The sequence below is a fragment of the Myotis daubentonii genome, chromosome 19 (genome assembly GCF_963259705.1).
Source record: "Myotis daubentonii chromosome 19, mMyoDau2.1, whole genome shotgun sequence".
Lineage (NCBI taxonomy): Eukaryota > Metazoa > Chordata > Mammalia > Chiroptera > Vespertilionidae > Myotis > Myotis daubentonii.
The window spans coordinates 5,125,881-5,147,308 of NC_081858.1; the positions used below are offsets into that span (position 1 = coordinate 5,125,881).

At 45.4% G+C, this 21,428-nt stretch overlaps 1 protein-coding gene across 4 annotated transcripts in view; it reads right to left on the bottom strand.

Annotated features, from left to right (window-relative positions):
- RNF10 (ring finger protein 10) overlaps nt 1-20,933 on the bottom strand; it is a 35,246-nt gene extending 14,313 nt beyond the window's left edge. For all 4 annotated transcript variants that reach the window (XM_059676186.1, XM_059676185.1, XM_059676188.1 and 1 more), the window contains exons 1-6: nt 20,641-20,933; nt 9,098-9,294; nt 2,653-2,852; nt 1,439-1,529; nt 319-503; nt 103-239 (exon numbers count right to left, since the gene is read on the bottom strand). In XM_059676186.1, the coding sequence (XP_059532169.1) occupies nt 103-239; nt 319-503; nt 1,439-1,529; nt 2,653-2,852; nt 9,098-9,294; nt 20,641-20,794 (964 nt within the window). In that variant the 5' untranslated portion in view covers nt 20,795-20,933. The remainder of the gene's footprint in view (nt 1-102; nt 240-318; nt 504-1,438; nt 1,530-2,652; nt 2,853-9,097; nt 9,295-20,640) is intronic.
- Nucleotides 20,934-21,428: the final 495 nt, after the last annotated feature.

Sequence of the window (21,428 nt, forward strand, 5' to 3'; positions counted from 1 at the left end):
AAACTGCATACCCAAAGGCTAAATTCTGGACAGTAGAAAGATATTCACTAGCCTTAAAGAATGTACCCAAGTTAATTTGCCCCCAAAATTAACAGAACTCACCTCCTAGATGAATAGGATGGTCTACATTCATCCACTTGGATTTGGGCAAAGCCACCAACACACCTTTCTCCCTCTTCATCAGCTGCATCGTAATGGTATCACCAACAACATACTGACGAGACTCTGTGGCAACAACACTGTAATATGGACATTCAGATGTAGCAGGGCAAGGAGTTAGCAAACTGGGGTCTAAGCTAGTAAATATCTCCATCTCACCTCTTGAGATCCTTCTTATGCACAGAACTGTAACAGATGGGACATTTACTCCAGGTCTTCTCACTCAGTGAAAGATAATGCAGGATGCATGCCCAGCAGAAGATGTGTCCACAACGGGTGATCTTGGCCGCAGTAGGTGGATATAGGCATATTGGGCAAGATGGCACTTCATGGCTACAAATACGCTGAAACAAAATGCCACAAGTTACACAAGTCGCACTGCTTTCAGAACTGACTAGGGATTATCAAAGTTAAAGCCTCTCCTCTCCCATCCCCATACATCTCTACTCAACACACCTTCATAAAACTGTAACATTTAATATAATAAAACAACTACATAACAGGTTATCTTGAGGGTTCTATAGCAAAGGGGGGAAAATGACAGAAATCAACATATGATCCCATTTACAAAAAAAAGATTTATAGATACACGTCCATACATAAAGGCACAAAAAGGGCTTAGAAGTAATGTACCAGTAATTTCCAACAGGAGTCAATGAGACTTGCATTTTCTATGAATCTCTATTTTTTAAACCAGTGCATATAAAACATGTTTCACAGGCTTCATGTCATTCTCAGATGACTTTATGAATTTTCACAGTAATGGGAGTCCAGGCTTTGGGACCTACCGTTCTGAAAGGTATTTTACATCATAAAACCTAGGAGCGGCAAGGGGATACCCAGAGCTCATTTCAATGGAAAACATATGTAGCAGCGGCTTGGACAGAAGTACATCTGTGTGGCTCATTCACTGGCCACAAGGCTGAGGCCGGACTTGATATTGGTCACTACAAACGACTACCAATGAAGCCATGTCCATGTAATGAGTCTACTCTGGGTCAGGAGGGTAACCAGAGCTCCTCACATTAGGTAGTAGATAGGACTGCTTTTATACCTTCAGCTCAGAGCCCTCCAACTCGCCAGTCTTGCAAGTCAGCTCCAATCAGAGAGCCCAAAATGAACTCCAGGAGAAACCAGGCCTGATCTCTGGGCAATGTCTACGTAATGAAAAGGCATCAGCAGGGGACCCAGCCAACAGCTGCTATGTCACCACAGACCCAGTCCCTTTCTTTAGTTCTCTCCCCCACTAACAGCTTATAAGCTGAGTTGAGCTACTCACCACTTGTTCCACAAAGTCCCAATTGACTAAGGTATCAGGATCAGCAAAATGAACTGTGTAGTCTTGGTCTTCAGACACCACAAACTGGCAGCTAGAAATAGGAAGGAAGACACGGAAACGCAGACTGTCAGAATTCACCAACAAGCCCTCAGCAGAAATTATCTCTTCACTTAGAAATCAAATGCAGCCCATTAGCAGCCATGGTTTCTGAAGCACTGAACTCAGTTCTGAGCCCTGGCTCTGGAGAGAATCCAAAGACTCAGCAGGTAGGAGTCTAAATCCATCAACTGCTTCCAAGCCCAGCCAAGCTGCCTATTAGCCTCCCCTGAACTAAAACTAATCCGTACTGTGACTCCATCAACCAGCAGGAAGCCAGATTTGCTCCCTCACCCCGAGAAAGCCAGGAACATAGCTAATCTTCCATGCAGTAGAAAAGGCTGTTCTCACTCAAATCACCTGAGCACTGTTTATGTAAAGCACTAAATGGTTACTTCGGTCTAGACCAGTGGTTCTCAACCTTGGCTGCGCATTAGAATCACCTGGGAATCTTTTTAAAATCCTGATTTCTGGGCCTCATCCTCCGGAAATTCTGCTTCTTTGTTATGGGGTGGGGCCACAACATTAGTAACAAAGAAACAGAATTTCCGGAGGATGAGGCCCAGAAATCAGGATTTTAAAAAGATTCCCAGGTGATTCTAATGTGCAGCCAAGGTTGAGAACCACTGGTCTAGATCCAAGGTTAAATCTTACATTAGAACACCACACAAAAAGAGAAAAGGAATCAGCAAATATATGCCAACCACTCAAACTTGTCATTCAACTCTCCCTTAAGTAATCTCTACTCCTTTGCAGAGACGCTGAATCTCAAAGTAGTTAGGTAAATTACCCAAGACCAAGGGCCAAAACAAGATTCAAATCTGGGTTCAATTCCAAAGCAAATCTTTTTACAAACTCATCATGATACTAAAGCATTATTTAATTTTAGCATTTATTTATTCACTTACTTTTAAGCACCAAGAGCATTCACTTGGAAAATGGGTTTTTTAACACTAGCCAGAAGAAGAAAAAGAAAACAGGAAAAAGAAAAAAGAAAAGAAAAAGAACCAGATCCAGTCCCTCTCTGCCTCTCTCCCGCAAGTTTAAAAGAAGTTTCTTCTCAACACAACTGCCCAGAGGCTCAATTTCACTTTCCTCCTAAGGGTAGCCATACTCACTTGGCCTGTAAAAACAGCTCCTTGTTAAAAGGCTTATGCCCCCACTTGTTCCTTCTTCCCCAGCTGCCATGTCCACTGCCTTCAAAGTGACCTGCCTGGCCACGTGGTTCAAAAGTGAAATTCAACAAGTGGTTCAGGTTGATCTTCTTTGGACCAGAGAACTGGGCAGGGCTAAACTCTGCCCGTTGAGCCTCTGCTACCTAAAGAGAATGAAAATGAATGAGTATTTTGATTAGAATGACGCCGATTTACAGCAGAAACCAGCACAACACCTCTTTCTATGACTTAAACAAAACATGGGTGTAAAGTACACAATCTTTCTAGGAGGTGGTAATGCAAACGTCTACCCAAAGTCTAAGTGGAGGGGAAAAAGAGCCTTTAACATGCAATTACTTAAACTGTGTGGTCTGTCTTGCTAAGTGGCAATAAACCATTAAATGACAAAATGAATTCCTCTAGTTATCTTGAAGCACGAAGATTACTGGATTAATCTTTTGACAGTCCATAGGACTCCTACACCTTCACTCTTGTCAGTCACTTGTTCTCTGGTGTGTTCCTGGAGAAATCATGTCTGTGGACCTACACTCTGGAAGCGGCTAGCAGGCAGCTGTTCATTACCATAGGCTTCAGGATCCTGCCAGAGACCTCCTACCTAAGACACACACTGCTATTCATGGTTAATTAAAACTAACAGAATTAACCCTGGCTGGTCTGGCTCAGTGGACAGAGCGTCAGCCTGCGGACTGAAGGGTCCCAGGTTCAATTCCAGTCAAGATCACATGCCTGGGGTGCGGGCTCGATCCCCCAGTGTGGGGTGTGCAGGAAGCAGCTGATCAATGATTCCCACTCATCACTGATGTTTCTATCTCTCTCTCCCTCTCCCTTCCTCTTTGAGATCAATAAAAAATAAATTTTAAAAAACCGACAGAATTAGAACATGTAGGCAGACTAGCTGTGTCTAGAAATAAACCCAATCAGCAGACTCAGAAATAGTTTAGAAAGGGGCAAGAAGCAACATAAGAAATACCACTGCACACAAAGATGGAAGAAATCTGCTATACGTCAGCTAGTTCATTTTCTAATCCTACTCTCCCATTTAATGTCATAAGTACTTTACCAGGTCACTAAATGTTACTGTGCAATCACTTTAAAGGGCTATATATCTACACTAATAAAAGAGAAACATGGTAATTGGCGTACGACCGCTACCCTTTTCATTGGCTAATCAGCAAGATATGCAAATTAACTGTCAGCCAAGATGGCAGCCGGCAGCCAGGCAGCTTGAAACTAACATGAGGCTTGCTTGCCTCAGTGACGGAGGCGGCTGCAGGCCTCTGAGCCGGCAGTTTAGGAAACATTGTAACAAATACCGCCGGGCTTCAGCCAGCAGATTCGCAACATTGTAAGCAAAGGCCAGAAACCTACTTTCAGCTGGAGGCCTAAGAGCTGGAGCCAAGCCTCAAGGTAAAGCTGGCCCAGAATAAAAAAAGAAAAAAAGGAGCGGTTGGGAACTTCAGTCACTCCCAGCCTGAAAACAGCCCTCAGCCCCTCACCCAGACTGGCCAGGCACCCCTGTGGGGACCCCCACCCTGATCCAGGACACCCTTCAGGGCAAACCAGCCGGCCCCACCCATGCACCAGGCCTCTACCCTATATAGTAAAAGGGTAATATGCCCCCTGGCACCGGGATTAGCATGACAGGGGGCAGCGCCCAAACCCCCTGATCGCCCTGCGGCTCTGTGTGTGACAGAGGACGGGGCCCCAACCCCCTGAGCAGCCCTGCTCTGTGCCTGATAGGGGGGAGCTCCCCAACACCCCCCCCCCCACGGGCCCTGCTCGGTGTGTGACGGGGTAGAGCCATAATCTCCCCATCGGCCCTGCCCTGAGTGTGAGAGTGGCGGCATCCCAACCCCCTGATCGGCCCTGCTCTGTGGGTGATAGAGGGCGGTGCCCCAACCCCCTGATGGGCCCTGCTCTGTGTGTGACGGGGGCAGCGCCCCAACCCCCTGATTGGCCCTGCTCTGTGGGTGACAGGGGGTGGCACCGCAACCTCCCCATCGACCCTGCCTTGAGTGTGACAGGGGACGGTGCCCCAACCCCCCAATTGGCCCTACCCTGAGCGTGACTGAGGGTGGCATCACAACCTCCCAATCTGCCCTGCTCTGTGCATGACGGGGCGGCGCCCCAACTCCCCAATTGGCCCTGCTCTGAGCCCGACCAGGGGCTGCACCTAGGGATTGGGCCTGCCCTCTGCCACCCAGGAGCAGGCCTAAGCCAGCAGGTCATTATCTCCCAAGGGGTCCCAGACTGCGAGAGGGCACAGGCCGGGCTGAGAGACCCCCCCCCCGAGTGCACAAATTTTTGTGCACCGGGCCTCTAGTCATTACATAAAGGGCTATATAATCCCCCAGTGTAGGACACAGACTGTACATAGCTTTTCTACCATGAAAACACAATAATGCAATAAACACACTTATGGATAGACATTCGTGCGCAAATATTTGGGCACCTACCATTATTTCTTTTGAATGTATAGTAGGAATTACTGAGTCAAAGAAAATATAATTTAAGATTTTTGCTGCTTAATCATATTCAGAAATTAGTTATCAGCATTTGCACATGTAATAAAGAATCTGAAGAGTATAAAAGGGCAAAAGATACCTTCTATTTCAGAGGCATTCTCTGCATATATTCTATGTATACAGAATCATAATATATGATACAGTGACATACCATACAGTTAGACACTGTTTATGTAACTCAGCACAGGAAGTCCAAGACTTCCATCATCCCATCTCATCTCTTAGATAAGTGGTTCTCAACCTTCCTAATGCATCGACCCTTTAATAGTTTCTCATGTTGTGGTGACCCCCAACCATAAATTATTTTCATTGCTACTTCATAACTGTAATTTTGCTACTGTTATGAATTGTAATGTAAATATCTGATATGCAGGATGTATTTTCATTGTTACACACTGAACATAATTAAAGCATAGTGATTAAGCACAAAAACAGTATGTAATTATATATGTGTTTTCTGATGGTCTTAGGCGACCCCTGTGTAAAGGTCGTTTGACCCCCAAAGGGGTCGCGACCCACAGGTTGAGAATCGCTGCCTTAGATGCTTATCTCCGTAGGGCTGGGCTCTGCTAACCACTAACCAGGTTTTCTACTTCCAATACCCAAACTTAGGTAAGAGCTATGCTCACTCAACAAAATTCCCCCTATCTCAGCCTCATATCTTCACCTTGTTGTCCTAACTGGCCCACTGTCACTCTCCCCCATACAGCCCATCATAATTCCTGATTATCCTTCCAACATGCTGATTTCTCAGTTCCTTAACCTCTTCCTCTCCTCCAATCAGCTTGTCCTCTACCCCTCCCAAGGGCATACCATCTAGGGCTGTGCTACCCTGGATGTGGCTGCTGAGTATTTCAAATGTGATCAGTGCCATGCCATATTGAGAAATAGCATTTTAGCTGTATTGGGTTAAATATATTCAAATTCATTTCACCAGCGTTTCTTTACTTTGGTAATGTGGCAACTAGAAAATTTTAAATGACACACGTGGCTTGCATTTCTATCGAACAGCACTGCTCTACCGTCTAGATCAGTGGTTCTCAACCTTCCTAATGCTGCGACCCTTTAATACAGTTCCTCATGTTGTGGTGACCCCCAATTTCATTGTTACAAATTGAACATAATTAAAGCATAGTGATTAATCACAAAAACAGTATGTAATTATATATGTGTTTTCCGATGGTCTTAGGGGACCCCTGTGAAAGGGTCGTTTGACCCCCCAAAGGGGTCGCGACCCACAGGTTGAGAACCGCTGGTCTAGATCCTGTGGGTATAAACTACCAGCCTCTTCCACCCTATATCCAACCAGTAACTCATTCCTATCCTGGTCTGTTCTATTCAGTCCTAACTCCAACAATTCTTCACCCCCACTGGGATCTGCAAGCCAGTGATCCAACCCCCAAAAACCTTCTTTCCTGATTTGCCTTAGATCCTACGGTCCAGTGCCTCCTTCTCATCAGTTGCACTCACCCAGCAAAAACCTTCCCCTGATTAACCCAACCCTCCACCTATTCCACACCAGCACCAGAGCAGTGAAGCATGGCTACAGCACACAGCCACATCACTGACCAGCCTCACTGAAGCAGATGCTTATGCTGCCTGGCAGTCCTGCTACAATTATACTTCTGTTCTCCATTAATCCCCCGTCACCCAAACAATTCTACTCCTCTGGCTTCCAAACCTGCTCTCCCGGCTCATCTTTATCTATTTCACGCGGACAATAAGAACAATCAGAACAGAACTCCTGCACCCTCCTACCGGAAGTCTGCCTTCCTCTCTTTACTGTGGATGAACTGGCGAAGCTCCTATCTAAGCCAACTCCTCCGGAACTCAAGGACACTGTTCCAGCAGTCCTCCCCTTCCTGTGCATCAAATTTTCCCCCTCACCAGAACAATCCTGTTAGCGGAGATATGCTTTAATTTCTCCAACCTTAAAGTCTCTCTTGACCTCACATTCCCTTCAAGCTACTGCCTTACCTCTCTGCTCCCTTCAGAGCAAAGCCACTAGAAAGTGCTGTCTGAACCTGCAATGTCTCCTTCCCGTCTCCCATTCTCCCTAAATCGGGTGTTTGTCCTCACCATGCCACCAAAGCAGCTCAAGGCCAACAACCTACCTTCACATTTTCAAATCTAATGGTCAATGTTCAGATTACTCAGCCTATCCGATCACAGAACAAAACTGATCACTTTCTACAAATAGCTTTCAATTCTCTTCCTTTTTGCTGGTTCCCTATCATTCTGACTTAGGGCTCAGTCCTTGAATCCATTCTTTTTTTTTTCCCAACACTCACTTGCTTTTACCTTACTTCTCTTCTAAAACCCCACAATAGCTCCCCGTTTCTCGGAATAAAAGCCAAAGTCCTCAAAGGCCCACATAGTCCAACCCCTCTCTCTCATTATTTGGCTTCTTTTCCAACTTCTCCACCCACGGCAGCTACTTGCTTTACCTCAGACACACCAAAATCAGTACCACCTCTGCTCCCTGGCACTAGCTATTACTTCTGGCTGAGACACCCTTCCTCAAATTGTATAGTGTGCTCCCTTGATTCACTCAGGGCTCTAGTCAAAATTCACCTCCGCAGAGAAGCTTTCCTCAGCCACCTTCTAAAACTGTATTCCTTGTAACTCTCTATCCCTTTACCTCTCAGTCTACTTTTATTTTTTAACTAGGGTCCCTAGCAGCTGTGTACTCCCTCCCTTCCCTCAGCTGCCTGCCAGCTTGGGGAGCATGGCGGGGGGGGGGGGGGGGGGGGGGACGACGACGACACTCCCTTCTCCTGGCTGGCCCGCCCCCTGGCTGAACTCCTGGAAGAACTCCAGTGGAGGGGACAATTTGCATACTATGCTTTTATTATACAGGATTCAATAAGCACTTACTATACAATGGTTACTTAATGTCTCCCAAACTAGAATATAAGCTCCTGAAGGACAATGTTCTACTAAATGTTGTATTCCAGACTCCTAAATGGTATGTGGTGCACAGCAGGCAAGGAGTAAATTTCTGTGAATGAATGAACTCTCCCGTGAGTGCATCCATTATATCTGTCCTATTCTATAATGGTTGCATTGCATGGGACATTCAAACAGCAGGATAATTTATTTAACCAGTCCCTTGGCAATGACGTTTGTTTCCTAAATTTTGCAACTATAAAAAATGCTGCAGCCCTAACCGGTTTGGCTCAGTGGATAGAGCATCGGCCTGCGGACTCAAGGGTCCCAGGTTAGATTCCAGTCAAGGGCATGTACCTTGGTTGCGGGCACATCCCCAGTAGGGGGTGTGCAGGAGGCAGCTGATGGATGTTTCTCTCTCATCGATGTTTCTAACTCTCTATCTCTCTCCCTTCCTCTCTGTAAAAAATCAATAAAATATCTATTAAAAATAAATAAATAAAAAATAAAAAATGCTGCAGTGAACTCCCTTCAACATAAGTCTTTATGCCCTTCCAGAAGGATATCTATGAAACTCCTAAAATCAGAGTGCCTATGACTAAAAATATGGAATTTTACATTTTGCTAGACACTACAGGGCAAATGTCATTAATTAATGTCATTTTATCATCAAAGAGAACCCATAACTCAAGAGTGATAATGAAATGACTGTACAAATTAAGGTGCCCCAAATTTGCTATAATTTCTCACATTTCATGATTATGATATATTCTTCCTGCAAGGGAATTTTCATAATCTTCAGGGGGAAAAGGAGGTAAACCTAGTTAATTCCCAACTACTCAAGACTGCTTTGGTTACTTATAATTCCACCTCTTGCTCTACACCCCTGCCCAACTGCTTATAAACTAGAGGGGAGGGCGAAGAATCGGACCTCATGCTCACTCTCTAGAAAAAACATTTCGGAAATCCCATACCTCATCTCGTCTTCCACCATTGAAAGAAGAGCTAAAGAGTTTGCTGCTGCCGCCGCCCTTTTGAGGAGGCATCTTATTAAAAGTTTTGCTTTTCTGTGAATTGGAGCGACGGGACTGGTTGCTAAAATTTTCATTTTTGGGGCAGTAAGGTTCACGTTTTCGATTGTAACGCTTGGATCCACTTGAGTTCTTTCCATCTAAAAGCAAGAGACACAAAAGAATTAGGTGAGAAATTATATATGTACTTGGCCAATTACTCTTCTCCTCCCAACAAAATTGTGTTTAAACAAGGATAAATGGGGGCTCTGTCTATGAAATAGCCACTCTGTCTCATTACTTCACTGATGAACTCGTTCTTTTATATATATATATACTAGAGGCCCGATGCACGAAATTTGTGCAAGAGTAGGCCTTCCTTCCCCCGGCTGCCAGCACTGGTTTCCTCTGGCACCTGGGACCCAGGCTTCCCTCTGGATGCCAGCAGGTACCCGGACCCAGGCTTCCCTCGCAGCCCTGGCTTCGTCCAGAAGGACTTCCGATCTAATTAGCATATTACGCTTTTATTATTATAGACTAGAGGCCCAACACATGGATTCGTGCACAGGTGGTGTCCTTTGGCCTGGCCTGCAGGGATTGGGCCAAAACCGGCTCTCTGACATCCCCCAAGGGTCCCGCATTTCAAGAGGGCGGTTCTCAGGTGACGCACCCCAGAATCGGGCTCCCTCCTCTCTGGTTCCAGGTGTGTCACTCGAGAACTGCAGCTGCCAAGTCACTGCAGCTCAGCAGTTCCTGCAATGAACATCTGCCCCCTGGTGCTCATTACACATCATAGCTACCAGTCAGATGGTCACTTAGGCTTTTATATAGAGAGATAGTAGCCAGACTACTTTAAACTCTTTTTTTAAATATATTTTGATTTTTTACAGAGAGGGAGAGAGAGGGACAGAGAGTTAGAAACATCGATGAGAGCGAAACATCGATCAGCTGCTTCCTTCACACCTCCTACTGGGGATGTCCCCGCAACCAAGGTACATGCCCTTGACAGGAATCAAACCTGGGACCTTTCAGTCCATAGGCCAATGCTCTATCCATTGTGCCAAACCGGTTAGAGCTACTTTAAACTCTTATAAAAAAAAAAAAAAAAGTTAAATGGGCCCTTCCAGGAGCTCCAAGAATTCTGGGTTTGGACCAGAGCATTAGTGCTTTGGGTAAGATATCACATAGTAAGGTAGTTTGTGTGTGTGTGTGTGTGTTTTAACGATGAAACTTAAAAGGTCCCTCCCTCAGGATGAATATGATATAGATCAAACCACAGAGAGTCTGTTTACAGAGCTAACCACTGCCCTTGTAAAAGTCCATTCAGGCCGGGCTGGTGTGGCTTAGTGGTTAAGCATTGACCCATGAACCAGAAGGTCACCGTTTGATTGCTGATCAGGACACATGCCTGGGTTTTGAGCTTGATCCGCAGTAGTGGGCATGTAGGAGGCAAGTGATCAATGACTCTCTTTCATCATTGACGCTTCTATCTCTCTCCCTCTCCCTTCCTCTCTCTGAATAAAACCATTTTCTTTTTAAGTACATTCAGACAAACTAATAAGAAAAGGAATAGCCTATCTATGTTAGGGAAAAGTACTTTATCTGGAGGGACGATAGAAGATATTTTCTCCTTAAATTACTACAACATTGCTAGATCCTACACTACAACAGCTTGGCCTAGCTAGCCCCTAGCAGATATATTCATGAGGCACAAAAGCAATACAACATTTAAATATGTTCTAGAGGTCAAACTGAGAATCTATTAAATTGACAAAAGAGGGTGAAATCGAAGACCATATTAGATCAGCTTGAGTTATACCCTTTTATAAAATATTTCTAGCTTTTTTTCTCCAATTGTAAGAATAATGTTCAATTTTGAAATCCCAAAGAATTTATATTTGCCAATACTCACAGAATGCTAACCTATAAACAGTGTTTAATTTCCTTTTACTCTCCATTTTATCCACATGCCACACATCTTCCACAAAATGACAGATATACAAGATATGCTGTCTTCTACCTATTACTCCATAAGCATGTTCATGCTTCCATATTCTTCAAAAGCATGACGAATGGCTGCATTATTGCGTACCATTTATTTATAGGATATAACCAATCCCCCATTGCTTAATATTGAGGTGGCTTCTCATTTTTTTGCTAGTGTAATATAGTATTGGGAGCCACTTTACAGAGAGGCCTGGGTGTATGATTACTTCAAATTCTCAAAGTAGAATAAGCAGATCAATAATAATCATGAAAGCCTTTTTACACATTCACAAGTTGATTTCTAGAACCATTATAACAACAATTTACTTATATTCTAACGATACTGTAAGAATGTCTAATTCACTATATTCTTGATAATACTGGGTTGAATAAACTTTGTTGAACTGAATGGTCAAAATAACTTCTTGTTTTAAATTTGAATTTCTCTGGTTAGCAACACTTTTTCAGTCTGTTGACCATTTGCAGTTTGTGTAAAGAGCTTGTTTGTATTCTTTGCCCCATTTTCTTCTACTAGGGAGCTGAACTGCATAGATTATTTTGTCCCAAATTAACAAAGAACCCTCGCCAGATATATTTAACACTAGAGGCCCGGTGCACAAAAACTTGTGCACTGGGGGAGGGGGGGTGCCCTCAGCCCAGCCTATGCCCTCTCACAGTCTGGGACCCCTCAGGGGATGACCACCTGCTGGCTTAGGCCCACTCCCCAGGGGATTGGGCCTAAGCTGGCAGTCAGACATCCCTCTGGCAGCCCAGGAGCCCTCAGGGGATATGCACTTGCCAGCGGGGAGCAGGTCTAAGCTGCAATTGAACAACCTTAGCATTGCTGAGGCGGGAGAGGCTCCCACCACCACCGCTGTACTGCCAGCAGTCAGCCTGGCTTGTGGCTGAGCAGAGCTCCCTCTGTGGGAGTGCACTGACCACCAGGGGGCAGCTCCTGCATTGAGTGTCTGCCCCCTGGTGGTCAGTGTGTGTCATAGTGACCAGTCATTCCTAGTCTTTCTGCTGTTAGGGTCAGTTTGCATATTACCCTTTTATTATATAGGATAGAGGCCTGGTGCATGAGTGGGGGCTGGCCGGTTTTCCCTGAAGGGTGTCCCGGATCAGGGTGGGGGTACCACTGGAGTGTCTGGCCAGCCTGGGTGAGAGGCTGATGGGTGTTTGCAGGCTGGTCACACCCCCTTCAGGGTGGGGGTCCCCACTGGGGTGCCTGGCCAGGCTGGGTGAGGGGCTGATGGCTGTTTGCAGCTGGTCACACCTCCTTCAGGTTGGGGGTCCCCACTGTGGTGCCCAGCCAGCCTGGGTGAGGGGCTGATGGCTGTTTGCAGGCTGGCCACACCCCCTTTAGGGTGGGGGGTCCCCACTGGGGTGCCTGGCCAGTCTGGGTGAGGGGCTGAGGGCCATTTTCAGGCTGGCCAAGCCCCCCCACCCGCAGCGACAGAAGCTCCCAGCCTCTCCTTTATTTATTTATTTTTTTATTCTGGGATTTATTTACCTTCTATAATTGAAACTTTGTTGCTTTGAGTGGAGCTCAGAACCGGCAGTGGCAGGGAAGCTTGGCTTCCTTCTCGCTACAGCTCCGTGGCTACGGCCCGGCTGAAAGCAGGTATCTGGGGTTTATTTATCTTCTATAATTGAAACTTTGTTGCTTTGAGTGGAGCTCAGAGCCGGCCACGGCAGGTGGGAAGCTTGGCTTCCTCCCTCATTGGGGCAACCAAGCCTCCTGCTTGCTCCAGCTCCGTGGCTGCCGGCCGTCATCTTGGTCGGGTTAATTTGCATATAGTCGCTCTGGTTTGGTTGATGGGCATGGCTTAAGGTATAGCGAAGGTACGGTCAATTTGCATGTTTATCTTTTATTAGTGTAGATGTGCCAAAGTTTACCAACTTTGAAAAGGGGGGAGGGGGCAAAATATAACCTATCTAGACAATCATTCACAACTAAATAACTAAAGGTGATAGGTTTCCAAATTAGTCTTTAGACGCAAAAAAACTAATTTATTAACATCCTTGTCCTTCTGCTCATTCCATATTGTCTTATTTCAACATGGAAATCTGACCAAATCAAGTCTGCACACTAATTTAATAACTTTAAAAGCAAAAACTTAAGAATAGAAGTTAAGGGTCTTTTAATGAAGAAATCCATTAGGCTTACCCTCAAACTAGAAGGGAGTGGTGATTTACCAAGTCAAGAAGATTCTGCATGAACCTCAGAAACTATAAAGGTTTCCCCCCAAAATATATGGCTTAATCCTGTTTATGTTTAAAATATGTAAATACTAGAAATATGTCTGGAAAGGCAACACAGCAGGCTGTTAATGACAATTATCTTTAGAAAACGGAACTATCCACTTTTACCAGTTCATAGGCATCATCCAGATGAACTTTTAAGGGGTTCCTGTGCTCAGAGCTCACCCTATAAGAGTCTGACTTCAGTATATAGAATTATTGTTCTGTATACGTACTATTTGGGTAATTTTAAAAACTATTAAGTACCTAAGAAAAAGTATCTCTAGACAAGTAGGATAATCCAATTATTTTACAGCAGACTAAATAAATACAAGGTGAAGCATATCTTCAGAGAAAAGTAAACCACACTCCAAATTTTGATAGCAATCACCTCACACTCTGTCAACAACATGGGCTAAATGAAGGGTATGCCATCCTCTCTAAATCTAACCAAACTACAACTTAGGAGACAAGCTAATAGTCATGTGAGGTGGCTGAAATGCAAACAGAAAGCAGAAGGTCACAGAAACACTACTAGCCTAGGTTCACTCCTACCAGTTACCTTTAAATCTGTTAGGGAAAACAACCAGAGTTTAATCTGAAATTAGAATTTTGCATTCATTGGTTGATTCTTGTATGTGCCCTGACCAGGGGATCCAACACGCAAACTTGGCATATCAGATGACATTCTAACCAACTAAACTATCCAGCCAGGGCTGAAGTTAGAATTATTGGAACAGACTTTTACCAACTTCTTCAGTTAGCAACCATTATTGACAAACAAGGCATCAGTGGTTAACAATGAGAAAGTGAGGCTTCAGATCTCATACAAATTTTGCCTTGCCTTTTAACCCATTCAGTTAGTTTATAATAAGACTAGTGCCCCAGTGCACAGATTCGTGCACATTGAAAGGAAATTAATTAGAAGGTGGCTGGCTGGGCAGGACTGGGTGAGAAGGGCCGGACACGCCCTGGAGCCAACCTCCCGCAGTCCCTCCCCAGCCGGCCACACCTAGGGAGGCGCTGCAGCTCAAAGGCCGTCTGTGGAGTGAGCAGGGTCCCTCCAGCAGGTGGGGTCCCTCAGCCTGGCCTGCGGGGATGGAGCCAAAACCAGCTCTCTGACATCCTGAGGGGTCCCAGATTGTGAGAAGGTGGTTCTCGGGTGACACACCCCGGAATTGGGCTCCCTCCTCCCTGGTTCCGGGTGCACCACCCAAGAACCACTGCTGCCAAGTCACCACAGCTCGGCAGCTCCTGCGTTGAGCATCTGCCCTCTGGTGGTCAGTGCACATCATAGCACTGGTCGGGTGGTTGGACGATCGCTTAGGCTTTTATATATATAGACTGCAGATACATAGAAAATTCAGAGGGATACAGAACTCCAGCTAACATTACCATGAGAACAAATGAGATCTTCTGAAGAGAAGAAAACACATATTCCCCAAACCTCGTTACCCAAGACTATTTCAGATGATCCTATATTTGACCCTGATGCTTTCTAGACAAGCAACTTGCATAGATTCAGGCAAAGCCAGGTTCCATATTTTGAGGGCTCAAGAAAGTAAGCTGGAAGCTGGAACTCAGCAAGAGGTTGTTTTCATTTCAGTCACGTATTACCACACTGGCAAGGAAACAGTTTCAAAATGCTTGCAGAACTGCTCTCTGAAGGAAAGAGAAGTGCCATTTCTAAAACAGATTACAACAACTGACCACATATGGATTAATGATTTTAGTTGCTAAAATCAACTCCTTCATCTTCTCTCCCACTTACCTAAAGGTATGAAGTCAGACATCTAAAGTGAGAAGTTGTCTCTTATCTCTACTCCCAGGCAACAGGCAGCTAAAGACTGAAGGTACAGTCAGGCCAGGGATCCAGAGATAAAATTCAGAGTACTGTTTGTGAAATGTTTTCTATACAACTTGCCAGGATGCTTGGGACACAGAGATAAAATTCAGAGTACTGTTTGTGACATGTCTTATATACAACTTGCCAGGATATACATGTGAATAACTTAGGGATAAAACTCTTCCTCTTTTCTCTTATAGGAGATAGCAATGAGATGATCGGATTTAAATTTTGGAAAGCAGACAAAAATGTCAAGTTAAGTTCCTGGGAGAAACAGATTCTCTGTTCAACAGAATCCCTCTCAGAGACTTTTGAAGCTATGGATGCCAGGGCCCAGGCCCGCCCAGACTGAAGACTCACTAGGGAAGGGCCCCACACAGCCCTGTTTCTATAAAGGTCTTCAGGAGATTCTAATCAGAGCCAGAGCTGAGAACTAACTGCCAAAAAGTACTGTCAAGACATATTCCAAGAGGGCCAAGACCACTAATTAAATGGCTTACGTCCAAAAATCAGAATCTCAGAACCAACAAGAGATTTGGGAACTTAATCCAGTGTCTCAGTTATTCCACATTCCCTAATAGAAAGTTCCCTACCAAGTAAAAGTAAGCATATCTCAGTCTCTTTCCCCCATTACCAAATTAAAGGCCATAAATCTTCCATTAAATGATTTGGCATCATCAACGTTTCTAGCTCTAGTGCTCACAAGTGGCACAGCGTAGAGGTCAGATCAGCCAGGAAGTTTCTGCTGCTGATTCATGCTGTAAACACAAGCAAGTTGCTTACCCATCCTCCAGAGTGGTTGACAAGCACCTCCGGAGAGGCAGTATATGGCTTTACTACAGAATCAACTGACAACAAATTGAATCTAGCTCAAATTACTAATTTGGACTGAAAGGAAGAGAGAGGTAGTATCAGGAACAGTGTATGTGCCAGTAAGTTGCCTGCTTGCTAAGTGAATTTATACAAAGTGTATTTATAAATATTACCTAGGACTTCTTAAGAATTCACTTGGACAAATCACTCTAACCCCTCTAAGCCCCGGTTTTCTTGTCTGTAAAATAGGGCTAATCCTCTACCCTCCCTCCTCACAGGGTCATGAGGATTAAGAGAAAACTTCTGGCCGGGTTGGTGTGGCTCAATGGCTGAGCACTGACCTATGAACCAGGTCACGGTTTGATTCCCAGTCAGGGCACCTGGCAGGGGTTGTGGGCTCAATCCCCAGTGTGGGGGCATGCAAGAGGCAGCCAATCAATGATGCTCTCTCATCATTGATCTTTCTCTCTCCCTCCCCCCTTCCTCTCTCAAAAATCAATAAAAATGTATTTTTTAAAAAGGAGAAAACTTGCCGAAACCGGTTTGGCTCAGTGGATAGAGCGTCGGCCTGCGGACTGAAAGGTCCCAGGTTTGATTCCGGCCAAGGGCATGTACCTGGGTTGCGGGCATATCCCCAGTGGGAGATGTGCAGGAGGCAGCTGATCGATGTTTCTCTCTCATCGATGTTTCTAACTCTCTATCTCTCTCCCTTCCTCTTTGTAAAAAATCAATAAAATATATTAAAAAAAAAAAAAAAAGGAGAAAACTTCTGTGAAATGCCTACCACAGTGCTTGGCACACAGTTAATATTATTATTTGAAGGCCTATTATTAATAAATCTAAATCATTCCAGTCAAGAGTACCCACTACACAAAGCCACATAAACCAAGGACTGCAGCCAACAGGCCCAGAAATTCTTACAACTTCTCTAGCTGGTGTTTTATTGAAGGCTTCAAGTCACGTCAATTTTCAAAGCCATCGAAACCCCCAGGTCTATTTGCAACTCAGAGGCATTCTTCAAGGCAGATTAACCACTAGCAACCTGGCTTCTGTTACCGGAATAAGAGGAAGAGTGCAGGACAGTGCTTCATATCACCAACCTCAAAATAACTGCCTCATAATGCCTGACCTTCCCTTAACCTCCATTGCAGTTCAGTACTATCCCTTGCCCAGGGAGATGGGGCAAGAGCCCGCTTCCGGGCTAGGGTCCACTGTATGCCCATGAACTGCCTAACCTCTCTTTACTTTGCTTTTTCTAAATGACTTTCCCCAAACCTCTAGGATTCCTTAGAACTGCATCTTAACCCTACCAGAACACAGCTGTTGGAATATATCCAAGAAAAGGAATGTTATGTAAAATATTTGAAGCAATTAGCCAACACAGAGAAACTGTGGTATGCCACTCTGACCAGAAAGATCAAATAAATCTCGGTGGCAAGTTTACCTATTTCCTGTGTGCATGAAGGGCAAACTTAAGCCAGCCCCAGGAATAAAGACTCAAGTATATTAATCAGGTAGCTTGGAAGCAAATGCCCACTTATGACACACGTTTTAGGGAATAGAAACCAGAGGTTATTTCTTCACATGAGGTAGGGAAAGGAGAGAGGAAAATAAAATACAATATTTATAAATTGACAAACTTATTTTTTAATATATTTATATTGATTTCAGAGAGGAAGAGAGAGGGAGAGACAGAAACGTCAACGATAAGAGAGAATCATTTATCAGCTGCCTCCTGCATGCCCCACATTGGGGATTGAGCCCATAACCCGGGCATATACCCTGAGCGGGAACTGAACCTGTGACCTCCTGGTTCATAGGTCGATGCTCAACCACTGAGCCACAGTGGCTGTGCTAGAAATGGAAAAACTCTTAAAGAAAAAAAAAAAGGCAAATAATGTCTATTCTACCTACCCTTCTTGTTCTTCACTCAGTACTCTGAAACTCAAGAAGTCCTTTCCACAATTTCCAGCAGCATCAAGTACATCGAAAGTGGAGTCAGCTTTTCTGAAACTTTTGTATGGAATTATGCTGAATCTGAGTCTACCTATTGCTCCAGCAACCATCCAGAAGTCTCTGTACAGGAGGTCCTGAATGCTATCTGTTGTGGCAGCACTGGTCTTAGCTAAATGTTCCGAAGGCAGCATATGTTCCCCTTCACTTCAACCTTAAAAGTTTATTCCTAAATGCAAGCAATGTGGGCTATGGATGAAGAACTGTGTATTTAGCTACAAATCTTCCTTTTTGCTAAAGGAAAATACATAGCAGTAGTCAGAAAAGTAGGCCCTGGTAAAGGCAACTATGGCCAAACTTTCTAACACATTGAACAAAAACTAATGATACCTGAGGGCACACTTGTGTATTTCATATAACCTAGGAAAGTCTTTTACATGACTTTCTCAGAAGCTTTTAATTAAGAAGATGAACAATGCCCTGGCTGGTTTGGCTCAGTGGGTAGAGTGTCAGCCTGCAGACTGAAGGGTCCTGGGTTCCATTCCAGTCAAGGGCACATGTCAGGGTTGCGGGCTTGATCCCCAGGGATGGGCTTTGCAGGAGGCAGCCAATCAATGATTCTCTCATCATTGACGTTTCTATTTCTCTCTCCCTCTCCCTTCCTCTCTGAAATCAATAAAAAAAACTTTTGATTTCCATCCTTTGCAGCTGGTCACACCTCCTTCAGGGTGGGGGTCCCCACTGTGGTGCCTGGCCAGCCTGGGTGAGGGGCTGATGGCTGTTTGCAGGCTGGTCAAGCTCCCCCCCAAGAGGGGACCCTCACGCCATGGAGGTTTGAAAAAGATGAACAAGTACTTTAAGAGTGCTTCATAGTATTTGTTTAAAAAAAGAAGAAGAAAAAGAATAAATCACTTTAGTAAAAATGTACCTAACAATTAATATTTATTCTATGCAAGTCTGAAAAGTTGCTGACAAATATTTGCTTTGGTCACCCTACAACAGAATTCTTTATGATCCTGGCATTAGTTCTACTAATCAGCATATTCAAAGTCAGGGACAATATGAGTGAAATGCCTTAAATACCTCAGTTTTAACTGTTTTATATTGTTTGAGTTGTTGCAAACTTTTACCTACTGCCTCACTAAAGAATCAACATTAAGGCATTTATTACTGCTGTCTCATTTATGTTAATGGCTTGAAAAGGAGCCCCAGAAAAATTAGTTGAGAATTCAGATAGCTGGAGAATCGAAATCTTTAACTTTATATCTGGGAATAGTGTGCAAAAGTAATCACCTACACTGAGAAATATTCAGACCTCTCTAAACCAGTTCCCAACACTGGCCAGAACTGGCTACCCTCTATCTCTAAAGAGATCTGTGATAAAGCTATACAGGTGCAAAACCCCAATATTAATCTACATAATACTGCCTGATGTGGCCTGAGAGTCCCTCTAATCCCTGATTAGATACTTAAAACACATTCATTATCTTGTCAACTGCATTCCACTGAGTTCCCTAAGCAGTCCTAGAAGTCCTCAGAACCCCAGGTAAGCAAGTTTACTACATCCAGCAGGTAAACTCAAATCAGCCTTACACTTGTTTTTCCTTTTAGAGTCAGCCTTACAGTTTTTTAATCTTAAAAAGTTTTAAACAACTGCACTCAAAATGTTTCCCTCTCTGACACATTTCCCCACTGAAAACATCTTCCTACCACTGCTAATATGATCACAATACAAAAGAGCAGAGATTACAACTCCAGACCTGCCAACTCCTAACTAAACCCTGGCCTCTCAACTTTTTCCTTCTTTAGATGAAAATTCCACCTTGTTGGACCGGTTAGCAACTGGCGTCTCCACAGCAGAGGTAAAAGCCTAGCCCAGTACCTGGTACCTGCTAGCTGGTAAGCTCTAGATAAATGGTGGCTAGTATTATCATCATCATGGTCATAATTTAATACTGACTGAGGCATGACTACAGAAATGACAAAATCTTCCCTGTGAAAGAACACAACCAGAGCCTAACAGAGGGAAATAGGCATGATGTGTATTTGGTGCATAACAGCTGTCAGGTACTTTCCTAAGCCCTTGGTTCATTTGTTTCCTAAGTTAATTTGTTTAATTCTCATTATCTCCATCTTTACCGGTAAGGAAAGTCAGACACTCACTCAAGGTCTGGCAAACCTAAGAAGACTGAACCCAGAGCCTGTGCTCTTAAACACTGCTCCACACAAAACAAAGCCTTTCACGGATATTAAACCCAAGATCTGAGTCTGAAGAGTCTTTGGGCCGCACCCTCTCCGGTTTAAACTTGAACACTATCCAAAGCCAATTCAACATTAAGGAGTAGAACAACTTCGTGTTTTTAAGCGCGTGAGCTGATGAGTCAGACAACTAGGTATTAAGGCGACCTTAGCTTTGCTGACCTCAGTTTCCTCATCTGCAAAATGGGAATAAGAACAGCACCTACTCCACGAGCTGTTTCGAGTCTCGATGCCAGAATTCACGGAAAGCCCTGGGCTCATTAAGAGTTCGTTGTAAGCAAGGGAAACCGGGGACGTGGAGGGGGCGGGGGCTTGGGAACCAGAGCAGAACGCGGAGCTTGTCCCGGGTGTGACCCCGCGGACCGGAGCGAGGGTCCGCCCCGCGCCCACCGTGGCCCGTGCTTACCGCTCTTGGGTTTAGACTCGCCGGCCGGCCCCGCGGACGCGGAGCGGGGCGGCTGTTGCCCTTTGCTGCTGCCCGAAGAGGCGGAGCCGCTGGGGCCGCTGTTCTTGTCCATGTCGGAGGCGGTGGCGGCGGCGCTGGGGGAGCTCTGCGGCATCAACGGGGGCCTCGGCGGCGGCGGCGGCGGGAGCGGAGCGGGCGCGGCAGGGACCCAGGCTCATGGCGTTCGGGGCCGGCGGGGGTCGGCGGCGGCAGCGGTTCTCGGCCTTCATGGCGACATTTTTCCCTGTTTCCTTACTCGGCTTCTCAAATTGGGAGGAGAAGCGGCGGGCGGGGCTGTGGAGCCCGGCGGCGGCAGTGAGCGAGGCGGCGGCGGAGGCCGGGGCTCGGAGGTCCGGGCCGGGCCTGGCGGGGCGGAGGCTGTGGGGCAGGGGGGCGAGGAGCGCGTGCAGGCCCCGCCGGCCGGCCGGAGACGCTCTCCCGCCGCGGGGCAGGGGAGAGGGCTGGCCGTCTTGGTGTCGGGGACGGGTGTCTCCGACACGGCGACCGACACTCGCCGCTGGGCCGAGGCCGAGCTGCTCCTGGAATGGCGACGAGTCGCCAAACAGCATCTCGAAGAACCCGGATGGAGTATATATATAGTGGAGAGGTGGCATGGTGCACGCTGGGAAATGCAGTTTTCAACCTTCATCCGGGTCCAGTGACTTCCGCCTCCCCTCACAGGGTTGAGAGCCTACAGGATGATGGAATTTGTAGTCCAGTTTTTAGTATTAGCACGGTAATAATGTTGC